Genomic DNA, 15758 nt, shown 5'->3' on the forward strand with positions numbered 1-15758 from the left:
GTGGTCCCCTTTATTAAAATGCATGCATCCGGACGCTGTTTCAGGGACGCGGCTGGGAAGGGCCTCTTTTTTGTACAGATTTTTGGTCTTTTTTTATCCGGCGCGGTCCCAAACGTGCCCCAAATCATTTGTGCCGGACGCTTTTTGAGGGACGCGACTGGAGATGCTCTTAGACGCTGACGGCTATAGCGACACACTTGACTGGTCTATTAATTCAACGGTTTCAATGCTTGTACTGCTCTAATTCACCATAAGTCCTAGTCAGGGTCCCACCCATTGGCAAAGAGAAATATCTCCATGCACTTTTTTCCAACCAAAAGCGCAAAAGTTTACTTCCTGCACTTTTTGAACCAAAACAAACATTAATTTTACTACAATTTTTATTCTATATATTTTAGTTTTACTTATACATGACTTATTTATCGCACCGTCCTTATAATTATGATCCACCGTATAATTAATGATGCGGATAATTTTGTCTATGTGGATGAACATGACGATGGATTGTTTGCCTCTCTTTTCAATAGCATACTAATAGATTTTCAACAAATTTAATCAAAACTAATATCATAACATTATTCATTGTCATATTAGTTAGCATAAACAAACTAGACATGCTGAAGATCAGTGGGTAAATAACTAGCACATTTTGTGAATAATATGCCCTTATTTTTCGTGTTTTTTTGATTGAAATAATTCAAATATATAAAAAATGTTGATATAAAATTAGCATTATTAGGAAGTGTTTTTCAATACAAATGCAACGATCCTAATTACGTACTATCTCTGTCCATAAATAGATGCCAAAAATTTATCTAAATTTGAATGTATCTAGACACGATTTAGTGTATAGATACATCCGAATTTAAATAAATCTTTGGCATCTATTTATGGACGGAGGGAGTACAATATAATCAAGATTGTTTTTCAATTTTTCAGTCAAAATATGTCTTGAAATACAACCACGGTTTATTCGTTGTAACAGAGATAGTACCCCTTTAATTTTGTACCACTCCAACAATTGAAACACACCGGCCACCAACCAGGTCTCAGTCAAGGCCCCATCCATTGGCGAAGAGAAATATCTTCAAGCGCTTTTCCGATGCACTTTTTCGTGGTAGCCACACAAGTCACCCCACCCTGACCCTTTGTGTTTATCCATCCCCTTTAACATTTCCGGCGAGCGTTTTCGTCCTGGGTTACGGGCCTGATCCAGCCCGGCCCTTGCCGTCCATGTATCCGAAGCTCTGTGCTTCTCCAGCCCGGAAAAGCCCGCTGCGAGCCCGTTATCCAGACAGAGACACGTGCAGGCCCGCCACGGCACCATGCCTGACTAGTCCTTCTATAAAACACAGGCGCCAGTCGGCCACCAAAAAGCAAGCCTACTCATCACTCATTCCTGCGCTTTTTTTCCCGGAGCCACAAGCTCTCACCGCGTCCCTGATCTTTCCCTCCCAAGAAGAGGAACAAGCAAGAGGTCTTGTGGAGTTCGATTCCACCATGGCCACCAAGCACGTGGACTCGTTCGACGAGCACGAGGTCGTCGACGCCGGCTGCGTCCGCGCCGTGCTGGGGGAGCTGGTACTCACCTTCCTCTTCGTCTTCACCGGAGTCGCCGCCGCCATGGCAGCCGGTACGCATGAGCCCCCCCCTCCGATTTCTCACTTAATTCTCCGGTCGATCGGTTCGTTTCTTGGCCTATTGATACACGCCGTGAGGGATCAGTTGTGCTCATGATTGGCCGGTTAAATTTGCAGGGGTGCCCGAGGTGCCGGGCGCGGCTATGCCGATTGCGTCGCTGGCCGGGGTGGCGCTCGCGCAGGCGCTGGCGGCGGGCGTGCTGGTGACGGCGGGGTTCCACGTCTCCGGCGGACACCTGAACCCGGCGGTGACGCTCGCGCTGCTGGCTCGCGGGCACATCACGGCCTTCAGGTCCGTGCTGTACGTGGCGGCCCAGCTGCTGGCCTCCTCCCTCGCCTGCATCCTGCTTCGATACCTCACCGGTGGCCAGGTACGATCCTACCCACCACCGCCCTATCAGCTAGCTGTGCAGTCACGATCCAAGAAACGAGGAAAAGATCTGTTTCTTCGTAGAGTCATACGCTCCGTGTCGTATCGTGTCCCACTGGGCAAGTAGGCATGGACACAGACTGACAGACCTCGCACAAGAATTTTACGGGCGGAGCCGCCCTGGTAATTTGATTGGCTAGCTTTTTGAAAGGTTGAGGACACAGTACGCAGGAGAGAACCAGATCACCAAAATCTTTCCTCCGACAAGAAGCACGAAGTCGTAAAATTGAACTAAAACACTCTACTAGGAGTACCAAATCACACCACTACGATTTTTAAACATTGTGAGAAGAAACGTATACTCTACCTATCAATTGTAGTTAATCAGTTGCCTTCATGATCTCCTGACACCTGTAGCTCGAACAAAGTAGGAATGATTCCCAAATCTAAACATTGTGCAATTGATGCAGGCTACTCCGGTGCACAGCCTAGGCGCAGGCATGGGCCCGATGCAAGGCCTGGTCATGGAGGTCATCCTCACCTTCTCCCTCCTCTTCGTCGTCTACGCGACCATCCTCGACCCGCGGACCACCGTGCCGGGGTACGGGCCGATGCTCACCGGCCTCATCGTCGGCGCAAACACCCTCGCCGGCGGCAACTTCTCCGGCGCGTCCATGAACCCCGCTCGGTCCTTCGGGCCCGCGTTGGCCACCGGAGTGTGGACAAACCACTGGATCTACTGGGTCGGCCCGCTCGTCGGTGGGCCGCTTGCCGGTTTCGTCTACGAGTCGGTGTTCATGGTCAAGAAGACGCACGAGCCTCTGCTCGGATGGGACTTCTAGATCAGCAGGCTGACCTGCATATTTGCGTCACATTTTGTCTGTCATGTATACATACATAGATGTGCGTATTAGGGAATCGATGTTGCTGTTAAATTGCTCCCGCGGAGTGATTCTAGGCGGATGTAGAAATGGTTCCTAGGGACTGCAATTGCTGGCCGTGTAAATAGATTGTTTGGAAAATGTAAAATGTTATGGACTGTATCTTGCTGCAAGCTATTGGTAAACGCCACACGCATGAAACGAACTCTTAGGCGGTGGCTCGCACATCTTCAGATCTTCTGATGCGTTTGCAATTATTGCCTCACATTTTATCTCATCTTGTTCTCCTGCGTACTTACCCATCCATTAGGACACAAAATTATTGAGAATTGGTGAAAATATATTGAAAATTAAACATAGTTGTATAATCGGCAATCTAATATGCATTGGACCAGATACACGACAGAGAAGGAACAAAGAACTCCCTCCTGTCCATAATAAGTATCGTGGTGTTAGGTTCAAGTCTACGCGTTGTTGAGGGACTTGCTTAGTGTTCCGGGCTTCACAACAGCTGATGAAAGTGGGGGCGACAACACAGGTGAAGTTCAGAGTCCTACCTTTCAGGGTGAAAATCCAAGGTCTGGCCTTAACTGGTTATGTCTGGCAATAACATTGATGGAGGCATTGTTTTGAGAGCGGAGACTATCTTCCGGGTGAAAACCTAAGATCTTTGATCAGGCGACGACGGTGTTGGAGTATTGTTTCCTTCTTGAAGGTGTCGTTTTTGGAGAGTTTGTATTTCAGGAGTTGTTTTGGTGGTGGATGTATTGCTTTGTTGTTAGGCTCGAGATACTGTAGCGGGGCTTTTGTTTCTTAGTTTTCTTTTCTATTTTTTGGTTGTGTGCATCTGTAGTGTCATTAGGGTGGTGCGTTGTTGCAGAGGCTGAGTGTAATTGATATCTTTTGATATTAATATATTCCCTTTATCGAAAAAAAGTATCATGGCGTTAATTTAAATTTAAACTAATGACATAACAATTACGAATTAGAGGAAGTAATTATAATTAACAAACGAAAGCTAACCAACCTCGGAGCCATGTCCGAACTTTCTATGCTCATACACAAATGCCGCCTTTTCGAAATCTAATTTTAAAATGTCCGAACTTTCTATGCTCGTACATAAATGCCGCCTTTTCGAAATCTAATTTTAAAATGCTCATAAGTGTATGATAAGGTCAAGTGATCTTTCCTACAGCAGACACTTAGGATGAAAGGTTTTTCTCCAGAGTGGCGTGCTCTAATTTATGATTTTGTGTATGGAGGTAGTGTGGCAATCCGGGTTAATGATGACACCGGCCACTATTTTCAAATACGAAAAGGGTTACGCCAAGGGGATCCGCTATCACCGATGTTGTTTAACATTGTAGCGGATATGTTAGCGATACTCATAGAGCGGGCCAAGTCTGATGGTCAGATTGAAGGTGTGATCCCACATTTGGTTGATGGGGGTTTATCTATCCTTCAATATGCCGACGATACAATTCTATTTATGGATCACGATCTCGAAAAAGCTCGCAATCTGAAATTAATTTTAGCGGCTTTTGAGCAGTTCTCGGGATTGAAAATCAATTTTCATAAAATTGAATTGTTCTATTTCGGAGATGCCCAAAATGATATGACTCTATATACAGAGTTGTTTGGTTGTGGGCAAGGCCAATTTCCTATTCGCTATTTGGGTATTCCGATTCATTATCGGAGACTTACAATTGCTGAATGGAAAATTATGGAAGAAAGATTACAAAAACGCCTTAGTAGTGTGAAGGGTAAATTGTTGTCCCTCGGAGGAAGATTGGTTCTCATTAATTCAGTACCGACAAATATTACAAAAACACCTTAGTAGTTGGAAGGGTAAATTGTTGTCCCTCGGAGGAAGATTGGTTCTCATTAATTCAGTACCGACAAATATGGTACTGTATATGTTATCATTCTTCCTGTTGCCAAAAGGAATTCTGCATAAACTCGATTATTATCGATCCAGATTCTTTTGGCAAGGGGACAGCGAGAAAAAGAAATATCGACTGGTTAAATGGAGTATAGTTTGTAGTCCCAAAGATCAAGGCGGACTGGGAGTTCATGACCTGGAGGTCAAGAATTCAGCTCTTCTGGGTAAATGGCTTTTTAAGCTTCTTACTGAGGATGGGATTTGGCAAACTATTCTTCGTAGAAATTATATTGGCTCGAAGACGCTATCCCAAGTGGTTTGGAAACCTGGGGATTCTCACTTCTGGGCTCGTCTCATGGCGACAAAAAATGTATTCTTTCGCCATGGTACTTTCTCTATTAAGAATGGAGAACAGATACGGTTCTGGGAAGATGTTTGGTTACACAATGCTTCCTTAAGTGAACAGTATCCTTCCTTGTATAGTATTGTTCGTCGCAAAAGTGATACCATTGCCACAGTTATGGCTACCTCACCTCCGAATGTGACGTTCAGACGGGTTTTACTTGGACAAAGGCTATTGGCATGGAATGCTTTAATTCAACGGCTGGGAGATATTCACCTATCACCTGAACCGGACGAATTTAGATGGAATCTTCATGTAGATGACACTTTCTCGGTCAAATATTTATACAATGTGATTTTTCATTCTGATATACCGGTTGATAATAATAAGAAAATCTGGAAGATGAAAATACCATTAAAAATTAAATTTTTTGGATGGTATCTTCGTTGTGGAGTTATTCTTATCAAAGATAATCTTGTCAAGCGGAATTGGCACGGAAATTCAAGGTGTGTTTTTTGTCATCAAGATGAAACTATTAAACACTTTTTTTTCCAGTGCCATTTTGCGAGATCTATTTGGTCAGTCATCCAAGTAGCATCTACCCTGTATCCCCCGAGTAGTGTAGCCAATGTCTTTGGCAACTGGCTTCACGGTATCGATTCAAGGTTTAAGTTGCTTCTTAGGGTGGGGGCGCTAGCAGTTAACTGGGCACTCTGGCTAAGTAGAAATGACAAGGTTTTTAATGATAAAAATTGTTTTTTGTTGCAGGTCATCTACAGATGTACAGGTATTTTCCGTTTATGGTTACCTCTTCAACGGATGGAGAACCGAGACCTATTTATGGAGATCTGTACACGGTTGAAGGCTACGGCGAGGGATACTTTTTCCCTACATGGGTGGCGGCCCACCTGCTGGCCTCCTCCCTCGCCTGCATCCTCCTGCGGTACCTCACCGGTGGCCAGGTACGATCCTACCCACCACCGCTAGCTGTGCAGTCACGATCCAATAAACCAGGAAAAGATCTGTTTCTTCGTAGAGTCATATGCTCCGTGTCGTCTCGTGTCCCACTGGGCAAGTAGGCATGGACACAGACCTCACACAAGAATTTTATGGGCGGAGCCGCCCTGGTAATTTGATTGGCTTTTGAAAGGTTGAGAACCAGATCACCAAAATATTTCCTCCGACAAGAAGCACCAAGTCGTAAAATTAAACTAAAACACTCTACTAGGAGTACCAAATCACACCACTACGATTTTTAAACATTGTGAGAAGACACGTATACTCTACCGACCAATTGTAGTTAATCAGTTGCCTTCATGGTCTCCTGACACCTGTAGCTCTAACAAAACAAGAATGATTCCAAATCTAAACATTGTGCAATTGATGCAGGATACTCCGGTGCACAGCCTAGGCTCAGGCATGGGCCCGATGCAAGGCCTGGTCATGGAGGTCATCCTCACTTTCTCCCTCCTGTTCGTCGTCTACGCAACCATCCTCGACCCGCGGACCACCGTGCCGGGGTACGGGCCGATGCTCACCGGCCTCATCGTCGGCGCAAACACCCTCGCCGGCGGCAACTTCTCCGGCGCATCCATGAACCCCGCTCGGTCCTTCGGGCCCGCGTTGGCCACCGGGGTGTGGACCAACCACTGGATCTACTGGGTCGGCCCGCTCGTCGGTGGGCCGCTTGCCGGTTTCGTCTACGAGTCGGTGTTCATGGTCAAGAAGACGCACGAGCCTCTGCTCGGATGGGACTTCTAGATCAGCAGGCTGACCTGCATATTTGCGTCACATTTTGTCTGTCATGTATACATACATAGATGTGCGTATTAGGGAATCGATGTTGCTGTTAAATTGCTCCCGCGGAGTGATTCTAGGCGGATGTAGAAATGGTTCCTAGGGACTGCAATTGCTGGCCGTGTAAATAGATTGTTTGGAAAATGTAAAATGTTATGGACTGTATCTTGCTGCAAGCTATTGGTAAACGCCACACGCATGAAACGAACTCTTAGGCGGTGGCTCGCACATCTTCAGATCTTCTGATGCGTTTGCAATTATTGCCTCACATTTTATCTCATCTTGTTCTCCTGCGTACTTACCCATCCATTAGGACACAAAATTATTGAGAATTGGTGAAAATATATTGAAAATTAAACATAGTTGTATAATCGGCAATCTAATATGCATTGGACCAGATACACGACAGAGAAGGAACAAAGAACTCCCTCCTGTCCATAATAAGTATCGTGGTGTTAGGTTCAAGTCTACGCGTTGTTGAGGGACTTGCTTAGTGTTCCGGGCTTCACAACAGCTGATGAAAGTGGGGGCGACAACACAGGTGAAGTTCAGAGTCCTACCTTTCAGGGTGAAAATCCAAGGTCTGGCCTTAACTGGTTATGTCTGGCAATAACATTGATGGAGGCATTGTTTTGAGAGCGGAGACTATCTTCCGGGTGAAAACCTAAGATCTTTGATCAGGCGACGACGGTGTTGGAGTATTGTTTCCTTCTTGAAGGTGTCGTTTTTGGAGAGTTTGTATTTCAGGAGTTGTTTTGGTGGTGGATGTATTGCTGTTGTTAGGCTCGAGATACTGTAGCGGGGCTTTTGTTTCTTAGTTTTCTTTTCTATTTTTTGGTTGTGTGCATCTGTAGTGTCATTAGGGTGGTGCGTTGTTGCAGAGGCTGAGTGTAATTGATATCTTTTGATATTAATATATTCCCTTTATCGAAAAAAAGTATCATGGCGTTAATTTAAATTTAAACTAATGACATAACAATTACGAATTAGAGGAAGTAATTATAATTAACAAACGAAAGCTAACCAACCTCGGAGCCATGTCCGAACTTTCTATGCTCATACACAAATGCCGCCTTTTCGAAATCTAATTTTAAAATGTCCGAACTTTCTATGCTCGTACATAAATGCCGCCTTTTCGAAATCTAATTTTAAAATGCTCATAAGTGTATGATAAGGTCAAGTGATCTTTCCTACAGCAGACACTTAGGATGAAAGGTTTTTCTCCAGAGTGGCGTGCTCTAATTTATGATTTTGTGTATGGAGGTAGTGTGGCAATCCGGGTTAATGATGACACCGGCCACTATTTTCAAATACGAAAAGGGTTACGCCAAGGGGATCCGCTATCACCGATGTTGTTTAACATTGTAGCGGATATGTTAGCGATACTCATAGAGCGGGCCAAGTCTGATGGTCAGATTGAAGGTGTGATCCCACATTTGGTTGATGGGGGTTTATCTATCCTTCAATATGCCGACGATACAATTCTATTTATGGATCACGATCTCGAAAAAGCTCGCAATCTGAAATTAATTTTAGCGGCTTTTGAGCAGTTCTCGGGATTGAAAATCAATTTTCATAAAATTGAATTGTTCTATTTCGGAGATGCCCAAAATGATATGACTCTATATACAGAGTTGTTTGGTTGTGGGCAAGGCCAATTTCCTATTCGCTATTTGGGTATTCCGATTCATTATCGGAGACTTACAATTGCTGAATGGAAAATTATGGAAGAAAGATTACAAAAACGCCTTAGTAGTGTGAAGGGTAAATTGTTGTCCCTCGGAGGAAGATTGGTTCTCATTAATTCAGTACCGACAAATATTACAAAAACACCTTAGTAGTTGGAAGGGTAAATTGTTGTCCCTCGGAGGAAGATTGGTTCTCATTAATTCAGTACCGACAAATATGGTACTGTATATGTTATCATTCTTCCTGTTGCCAAAAGGAATTCTGCATAAACTCGATTATTATCGATCCAGATTCTTTTGGCAAGGGGACAGCGAGAAAAAGAAATATCGACTGGTTAAATGGAGTATAGTTTGTAGTCCCAAAGATCAAGGCGGACTGGGAGTTCATGACCTGGAGGTCAAGAATTCAGCTCTTCTGGGTAAATGGCTTTTTAAGCTTCTTACTGAGGATGGGATTTGGCAAACTATTCTTCGTAGAAATTATATTGGCTCGAAGACGCTATCCCAAGTGGTTTGGAAACCTGGGGATTCTCACTTCTGGGCTCGTCTCATGGCGACAAAAAATGTATTCTTTCGCCATGGTACTTTCTCTATTAAGAATGGAGAACAGATACGGTTCTGGGAAGATGTTTGGTTACACAATGCTTCCTTAAGTGAACAGTATCCTTCCTTGTATAGTATTGTTCGTCGCAAAAGTGATACCATTGCCACAGTTATGGCTACCTCACCTCCGAATGTGACGTTCAGACGGGTTTTACTTGGACAAAGGCTATTGGCATGGAATGCTTTAATTCAACGGCTGGGAGATATTCACCTATCACCTGAACCGGACGAATTTAGATGGAATCTTCATGTAGATGACACTTTCTCGGTCAAATATTTATACAATGTGATTTTTCATTCTGATATACCGGTTGATAATAATAAGAAAATCTGGAAGATGAAAATACCATTAAAAATTAAATTTTTTGGATGGTATCTTCGTTGTGGAGTTATTCTTATCAAAGATAATCTTGTCAAGCGGAATTGGCACGGAAATTCAAGGTGTGTTTTTTGTCATCAAGATGAAACTATTAAACACTTTTTTTTCCAGTGCCATTTTGCGAGATCTATTTGGTCAGTCATCCAAGTAGCATCTACCCTGTATCCCCCGAGTAGTGTAGCCAATGTCTTTGGCAACTGGCTTCACGGTATCGATTCAAGGTTTAAGTTGCTTCTTAGGGTGGGGGCGCTAGCAGTTAACTGGGCACTCTGGCTAAGTAGAAATGACAAGGTTTTTAATGATAAAAATTGTTTTTTGTTGCAGGTCATCTACAGATGTACAGGTATTTTCCGTTTATGGTTACCTCTTCAACGGATGGAGAACCGAGACCTATTTATGGAGATCTGTACACGGTTGAAGGCTACGGCGAGGGATACTTTTTCCCTACATGGGTGGCGGCCCACCTGCTGGCCTCCTCCCTCGCCTGCATCCTCCTGCGGTACCTCACCGGTGGCCAGGTACGATCCTACCCACCACCGCTAGCTGTGCAGTCACGATCCAATAAACCAGGAAAAGATCTGTTTCTTCGTAGAGTCATATGCTCCGTGTCGTCTCGTGTCCCACTGGGCAAGTAGGCATGGACACAGACCTCACACAAGAATTTTATGGGCGGAGCCGCCCTGGTAATTTGATTGGCTTTTGAAAGGTTGAGAACCAGATCACCAAAATATTTCCTCCGACAAGAAGCACCAAGTCGTAAAATTAAACTAAAACACTCTACTAGGAGTACCAAATCACACCACTACGATTTTTAAACATTGTGAGAAGACACGTATACTCTACCGACCAATTGTAGTTAATCAGTTGCCTTCATGGTCTCCTGACACCTGTAGCTCTAACAAAACAAGAATGATTCCAAATCTAAACATTGTGCAATTGATGCAGGATACTCCGGTGCACAGCCTAGGCTCAGGCATGGGCCCGATGCAAGGCCTGGTCATGGAGGTCATCCTCACTTTCTCCCTCCTGTTCGTCGTCTACGCAACCATCCTCGACCCGCGGACCACCGTGCCGGGGTACGGGCCGATGCTCACCGGCCTCATCGTCGGTGCAAACACCCTCGCCGGCGGCAACTTCTCCGGCGCATCCATGAACCCCGCTCGGTCCTTCGGGCCCGCGTTGGCCACCGGGGTGTGGACCAACCACTGGATCTACTGGGTCGGCCCGCTGGTCGGTGGCCCCCTTGCCGGGTTCGTCTACGAGTCGGTGTTCATGGTCAAGAAGACGCACGAGCCTCTGCTCGGATGGGACTTCTAGACCAGCAGGCTGCTCGCTTATTTGCATCACATTTTGCGATGTATACATACAAGTGCGTACTAGGGATCGATGTTGCTGTTAAATTGTTCCGGCGGAGTGATTCTAGGCGGATGTAGAAATGGATTGTAGGGACTACAAGGTTGTTTCTCAAAAAGCTTTGATTAGGGCTGGCCGTGTAAATAGATTGTTTGGAAAATGTAAAATGTTATGGACTATATCTTGATGCAAGCTATTGGTAAACGCCACACGCATGAAACGAACTCTTAGGCGGTGGCTCGCACATCTTGAGATCTTCTGATGCGTTTGCAATATTGCCTCACATTTATCTCATCTTGTTCTCCTGCGCACTTGCCCATCCATTATGACACTAAATTATTGAGAATTGGTGGAAATATATTGAAAATTGAACATAGGTGTATAATCAGCAATCTAATATGCATCGGACCAGATACACGACAGAGAAGGAACAAAGAGCTCCTTCCTGTCCATAGTAAGTATCGTGGCGTTAATTTAAATTTAAACTAATACCATAACACTTACGAATTAGAGGAAGTAATTATAATTAACAAACGAAAGCTAACCAGCCTAGGAGCCATGTCCGAACTTTCTAAGCTCATACACAAATGCCGCTCATCATTTATAACGCGTTTTTATCCACTATATATGCATCAGTACGTTAATAATATGTCTATCTGAAAAACGCTTCGTCCGCTCCGCTCTCCCGCGGGCGGAGACGGGCGATCCCCACGACCTAGCGCCGCCAGGCCCAGTTTCCCTCTCTCCTCCCCTTCGCCGCCGTCGGCGCAGGCCGCCGGGCAAAGTCCCGAGTGGTGCCGGCGGCGGCGGACTCGCTCCTACCCGCGCGCGAGGCGGGCGACGCGGGATCTCCCGGAGCTGGCGGCGGTGCTCCTCGGTGGGCAAGGTTCCGGCGGCTGCTGCGCTCCTGCCGGGAGGCGGCGGTGCTGGGTGACGTGACGTGGCGGCGTCGGCGCAGCCTCTTGGCGGCGGGGCGGCATGGAGGTCAGCGGCGGTGCGGGCGGTGCGGTTCTGACCCAGATCTGGGCCTGCCTGGGCCCCATCTGGGCTTGGGCGGGCCAGATCTGGCATCCTAGGTCTGCTCCCGGCGGCTGGTGGAGACTCTCCTGCTGAGTGAGGCTAGGACGGCGGCGCGTGGACTGCAGCGCGGCCACGGGAGCTTCATGAGCCCGTCGGGCTCGGCCGGGCCAGAGGGCCCTGGTTTGCTCCTGTTGCTGCGTCCGGTCTGTCACCGCAGCTGGCGGTGGAGGTGGCGTCCTCCCGCGTGGCTGCTGTCCAAGCTCCCCTCGGCTCGGGGTGTTTCCTACCGGTTTCGTCGGTCTTCGTCGGTGGGTCACGGTGAAACGACGGTGGTGGTTGTGTGACCGTGGTAGCGCGAGTTGGTGGGTGGCGAGGTTGGCGGAGCATGACGGAGTGTCCGGGGCCGTGGGTCTTTGGGGGACGGGAGAAATCCTTGTCGATGGCCGACACCGACGCGGTGACGCTCGCGGGCGCCACCATTCCCTCTTGAGGGGCGTCGGGGTTTCCCCTTCCCACTGCCCTTCCGCATACCGGGGGAAACCCTAGGCTTGTTCGGGCAGCAGCGTCGTCATCGTCGCATCCCTTCTTGAAGGTGCTGCTTTGGTATGCGGCGCTTCGGAGGGCTAGGCTCGTGGTGGGAATCTTCCGGAGGGCGCATCGGTTGCGGATCATCAGCGTTTTCGTCGATCCGGCTTTGTCATCCTTTCTTTCTTTTTTCTTCTTCTTTTGTTTTCTCTTGGGCTCTGATGTGCTGTTTGCCCCAGTGGTGGTCGCTATCTTGTATCAGTTTGTTGCTATATTAATATAGCGGGGCGAAAGCCTATTTCGAGGAATAATATGTCTATCTCTCACATGATCCCATCCAACTGTGATATGGACTCTTCACAAAAACAAAAAAGAAATTGTGCTTGGCAAACGTGAGTGCGATAGCGTCCGGGCGTGAGGCAATACCAAGTTGTCGGGTTATTTTTCAGGTGGGGCTTGACAACTCTAATTTTTTTCCTATTTTTTCTTTCAAAAACGGTTGTCTAGATTTGAACAGATGCCCCTGATTACGTCCTGATGGCGCGCTAGAATCCACACATTCCCCCAATATCTCTGTCAAAAAAAAAATGCACGACGATGATCTGATTTCATTCCGATAATCGTTCTGAGTTTTTCTAAATGCAAGTCTTCAATTTTGTGTTAATCGTTAGATCATTTCAAAAACAATTTTCTTCAAGTTCATTACAACTTGTTGACGCTTTGAATTTCCTTTAACCACTATCTTTATTCCGTCGATCTACACAACTCTCATATTGGAAAAAAAAAATTGAAACGAGTGGCAAAAGATTTGTCACTATTCATTAATTAAGGGGAAGAGTTTAGACACGACCAAGGTCCTAGATGATGAGGACATCCCTACCTCACTATTACCGCCGTCATTACAAGTTGAAGATGAACATGCTGTGAAGTTCAAGTCCAATGAAGTTAGGATTGGACCCATTACAAGGGCTCGTGCGAAGCTACTTAAACAACAGGTGAACTTGTTCCTAAACGATACTTTGATTGATGAGAACTTTATACTGCCTAAGTTCTATTACTTATGTATGATCAGGTATGAAGAGAGAGCAAGCATCGCACGAGGAGGAGAGGAGCAGCTGGACCAGAAGATGGACGTGAAGCTGGACATGGAGCTGGACATGAAGACATCCCATGGACGCGCGAGGGATGAGCGGGAGGCATGCGCGAGAGGAGAAGATGTTGTCCAGGCCGGTGCCAGATCCGGTCCGACTGGCCGTGCCGTCAGCCATCCGGTCCCAGGGCAGGTCCGACCGGATCCCGCGCCGGGTCCATCCGGTCGAAACCGGCTGCGGCGCTTGTGCCAACCGGGCGCATCCAGTAAGCCCGGAAGCCTCGCCCGGTCCACACCCGGCGCCAGGCCCGGTTGAAACCGGACCGGCCGGTCCCATACCCGGTCGACTGGCCCCAGACCGGCCGAATCCGAGTCTGTCTCGACCAGATCTATTCTGGGTCGGTTATTTTCGTACTTTTACACCATATTGTTTGATTTGGTGTAGATTTGAAAGTCTTGTGTGATCTGTTGTTCCATTGGAAATTAGTAGATTGCAACTTATCGCTTCGTGGTCGGCGGCTACATGCGCAAGTGTGTGGAGTTGCGAATATCTTGCAGGGTTGAGAGCTGTTACATTGGCGACAGAGATCAATCGAGAGATCTCGTTTCATCATACAAGTTATCATCCACTACATCGTGACCATCAATATGTAACACCTTTGTGGTGGATATTTGGATTTTATTGAGATTGCAATTTTCAGTTTGAGTTTGATGTATGAGAATATGTATATTATATATCTCGTTCTTTAGTACAAGTTGTGATCCAACTAGTATGACAGGGCATGTAGGGGGAACATATGCATTAGTTGGAGTAAAATGGTAATATGGAACTGAACAATGACCAAAAAATTTGGGTCCTACTATGACTTTTTACCTTTACTTTGTTGCCTCACTCGGGATTAATGAGTGTGTGTTACTATTTTCCAACTGACCAACAATGATGATCTCATATATTTTGAGGTAGAATATTTGATATTCAACATCTTCTCATAAAAGCAAAGGCAGTACTCCTTCCATCTTAAATCTAGTGGTAGAGGTATCTATACTAGAGGAGTACACTAGTGAGATGTGTAGTATAATCTCTACCGTAGGACGTGATGTCCATAGAAGAAGGTCCACTTTTCTTCCTTCAACCATTTGGAAAGTTCACTTTTTGTCCTAAAAGTTATTTTTAGTTCAGAACGAACCTTGAACTTTTGGAATAGTTCACTTTTCATCCCTTTTCAGTGAGGTGAAGAAAATCGCTAATGTGGAAACAAGAAATAGTCAACCAATCGAATTGGTTTTGAATCAGACTACGTCTAAGATAGTTGAGATGTCGAACCCAACATCTTTAATGATTTTTTTGAAACCCCAGTGTCTCTGAACCATTCTCTCGCTTGATTTCTATCTCCCAATTCACTTAAATTAGAGAGTTATTCCATGATGGCCCACTTGCTTTGCTTATCAGCATCGTCCAGCCTATCTGCCCTCGATGCCATGACTTTTTTTTCACCCGTGGCAGATATTTACGTGGCTCAACCAGGATAAGGACTAAAAGTGGATGATTCCGAGATTTCAAGGTCTATTGTAAACCAAAAGAAAGTTCTAGGACCAAAAGTGAACTTTTACTAGAGTTTAAGGACCAAAAGTGGACTTTCTTCATGTCCATATAAATACTCATCAAACACATATTGAAATTACAATTCTATACTTATCTTTGTAGCCTATTTAAGTCCATGCTTATAAGAGAGTAGACAAGTGAACCCGAAACAACGTTTACTTGCATTTACACACTTTTACAATTCCAACACTTAATTAATCAAAAATTACAAAAAACATTTATGTTTATTGAATTTAAATCTTTCACATAAACTACAACATTACCATTACCATACTACTTTATGTATCACTTAGTTTTAACTTTCACATTCCATTTACTTTATTTACTTTGAAACATATTCACTTTACCTTATCACTTCACATTTTTTAAAATTCTAAGAGCATCTCTAACAGAGTCCGTAAATCCCGTCGGAACTGAATTTTTCCGGCGGATTTATGGGTTCGGGCCGAAAGATGCGCAGAACAGCACCCGAATCGGTGGGCCGACCGGTATTAGAAGTTCGGGGGCCCGAGAAACTGGAGCGTCGACCTGTATAAATACAGGCCGCGGAGGGGAGTTGGGTTCCAAAACCCTACTCCCCCACC

The 15758-nt window shown here is 45.6% G+C and overlaps 3 protein-coding genes across 3 annotated transcripts; all 3 read left to right on the plus strand.

Moving 5' to 3' along the window:
• The first annotated feature begins 1367 nt into the window (after positions 1 to 1367).
• LOC127332087 (probable aquaporin TIP4-1) lies at positions 1368 to 3128 on the plus strand. The gene is made up of 3 exons (XM_051358343.2): positions 1368 to 1633; positions 1758 to 2011; positions 2481 to 3128. Exons 1-3 carry the CDS (start codon positions 1501 to 1503, stop codon positions 2850 to 2852), a joined length of 759 nt encoding a protein of 252 aa, XP_051214303.2. The 5' UTR covers positions 1368 to 1500; the 3' UTR covers positions 2853 to 3128.
• A 2788-nt stretch (positions 3129 to 5916) lies between these two features.
• LOC139832461 (probable aquaporin TIP4-1) lies at positions 5917 to 7149 on the plus strand. Its single transcript, XM_071822227.1, has 2 exons — positions 5917 to 6078; positions 6506 to 7149. The coding sequence occupies exons 1-2, from the start codon at positions 5917 to 5919 to the stop codon at positions 6875 to 6877; spliced, it is 534 nt and encodes a 177-aa protein (XP_071678328.1). The 3' UTR covers positions 6878 to 7149.
• Positions 7150 to 9939: 2790 nt separating this feature from the next.
• Positions 9940 to 10906, plus strand: LOC127332095 (probable aquaporin TIP4-1). The gene is made up of 2 exons (XM_051358353.2): positions 9940 to 10101; positions 10529 to 10906. Exons 1-2 carry the CDS (start codon positions 9940 to 9942, stop codon positions 10898 to 10900), a joined length of 534 nt encoding a protein of 177 aa, XP_051214313.1. The 3' UTR covers positions 10901 to 10906.
• Positions 10907 to 15758: the final 4852 nt, after the last annotated feature.

This window comes from Lolium perenne, chromosome 1 (genome assembly GCF_019359855.2).
Source record: "Lolium perenne isolate Kyuss_39 chromosome 1, Kyuss_2.0, whole genome shotgun sequence".
Lineage (NCBI taxonomy): Eukaryota > Viridiplantae > Streptophyta > Magnoliopsida > Poales > Poaceae > Lolium > Lolium perenne.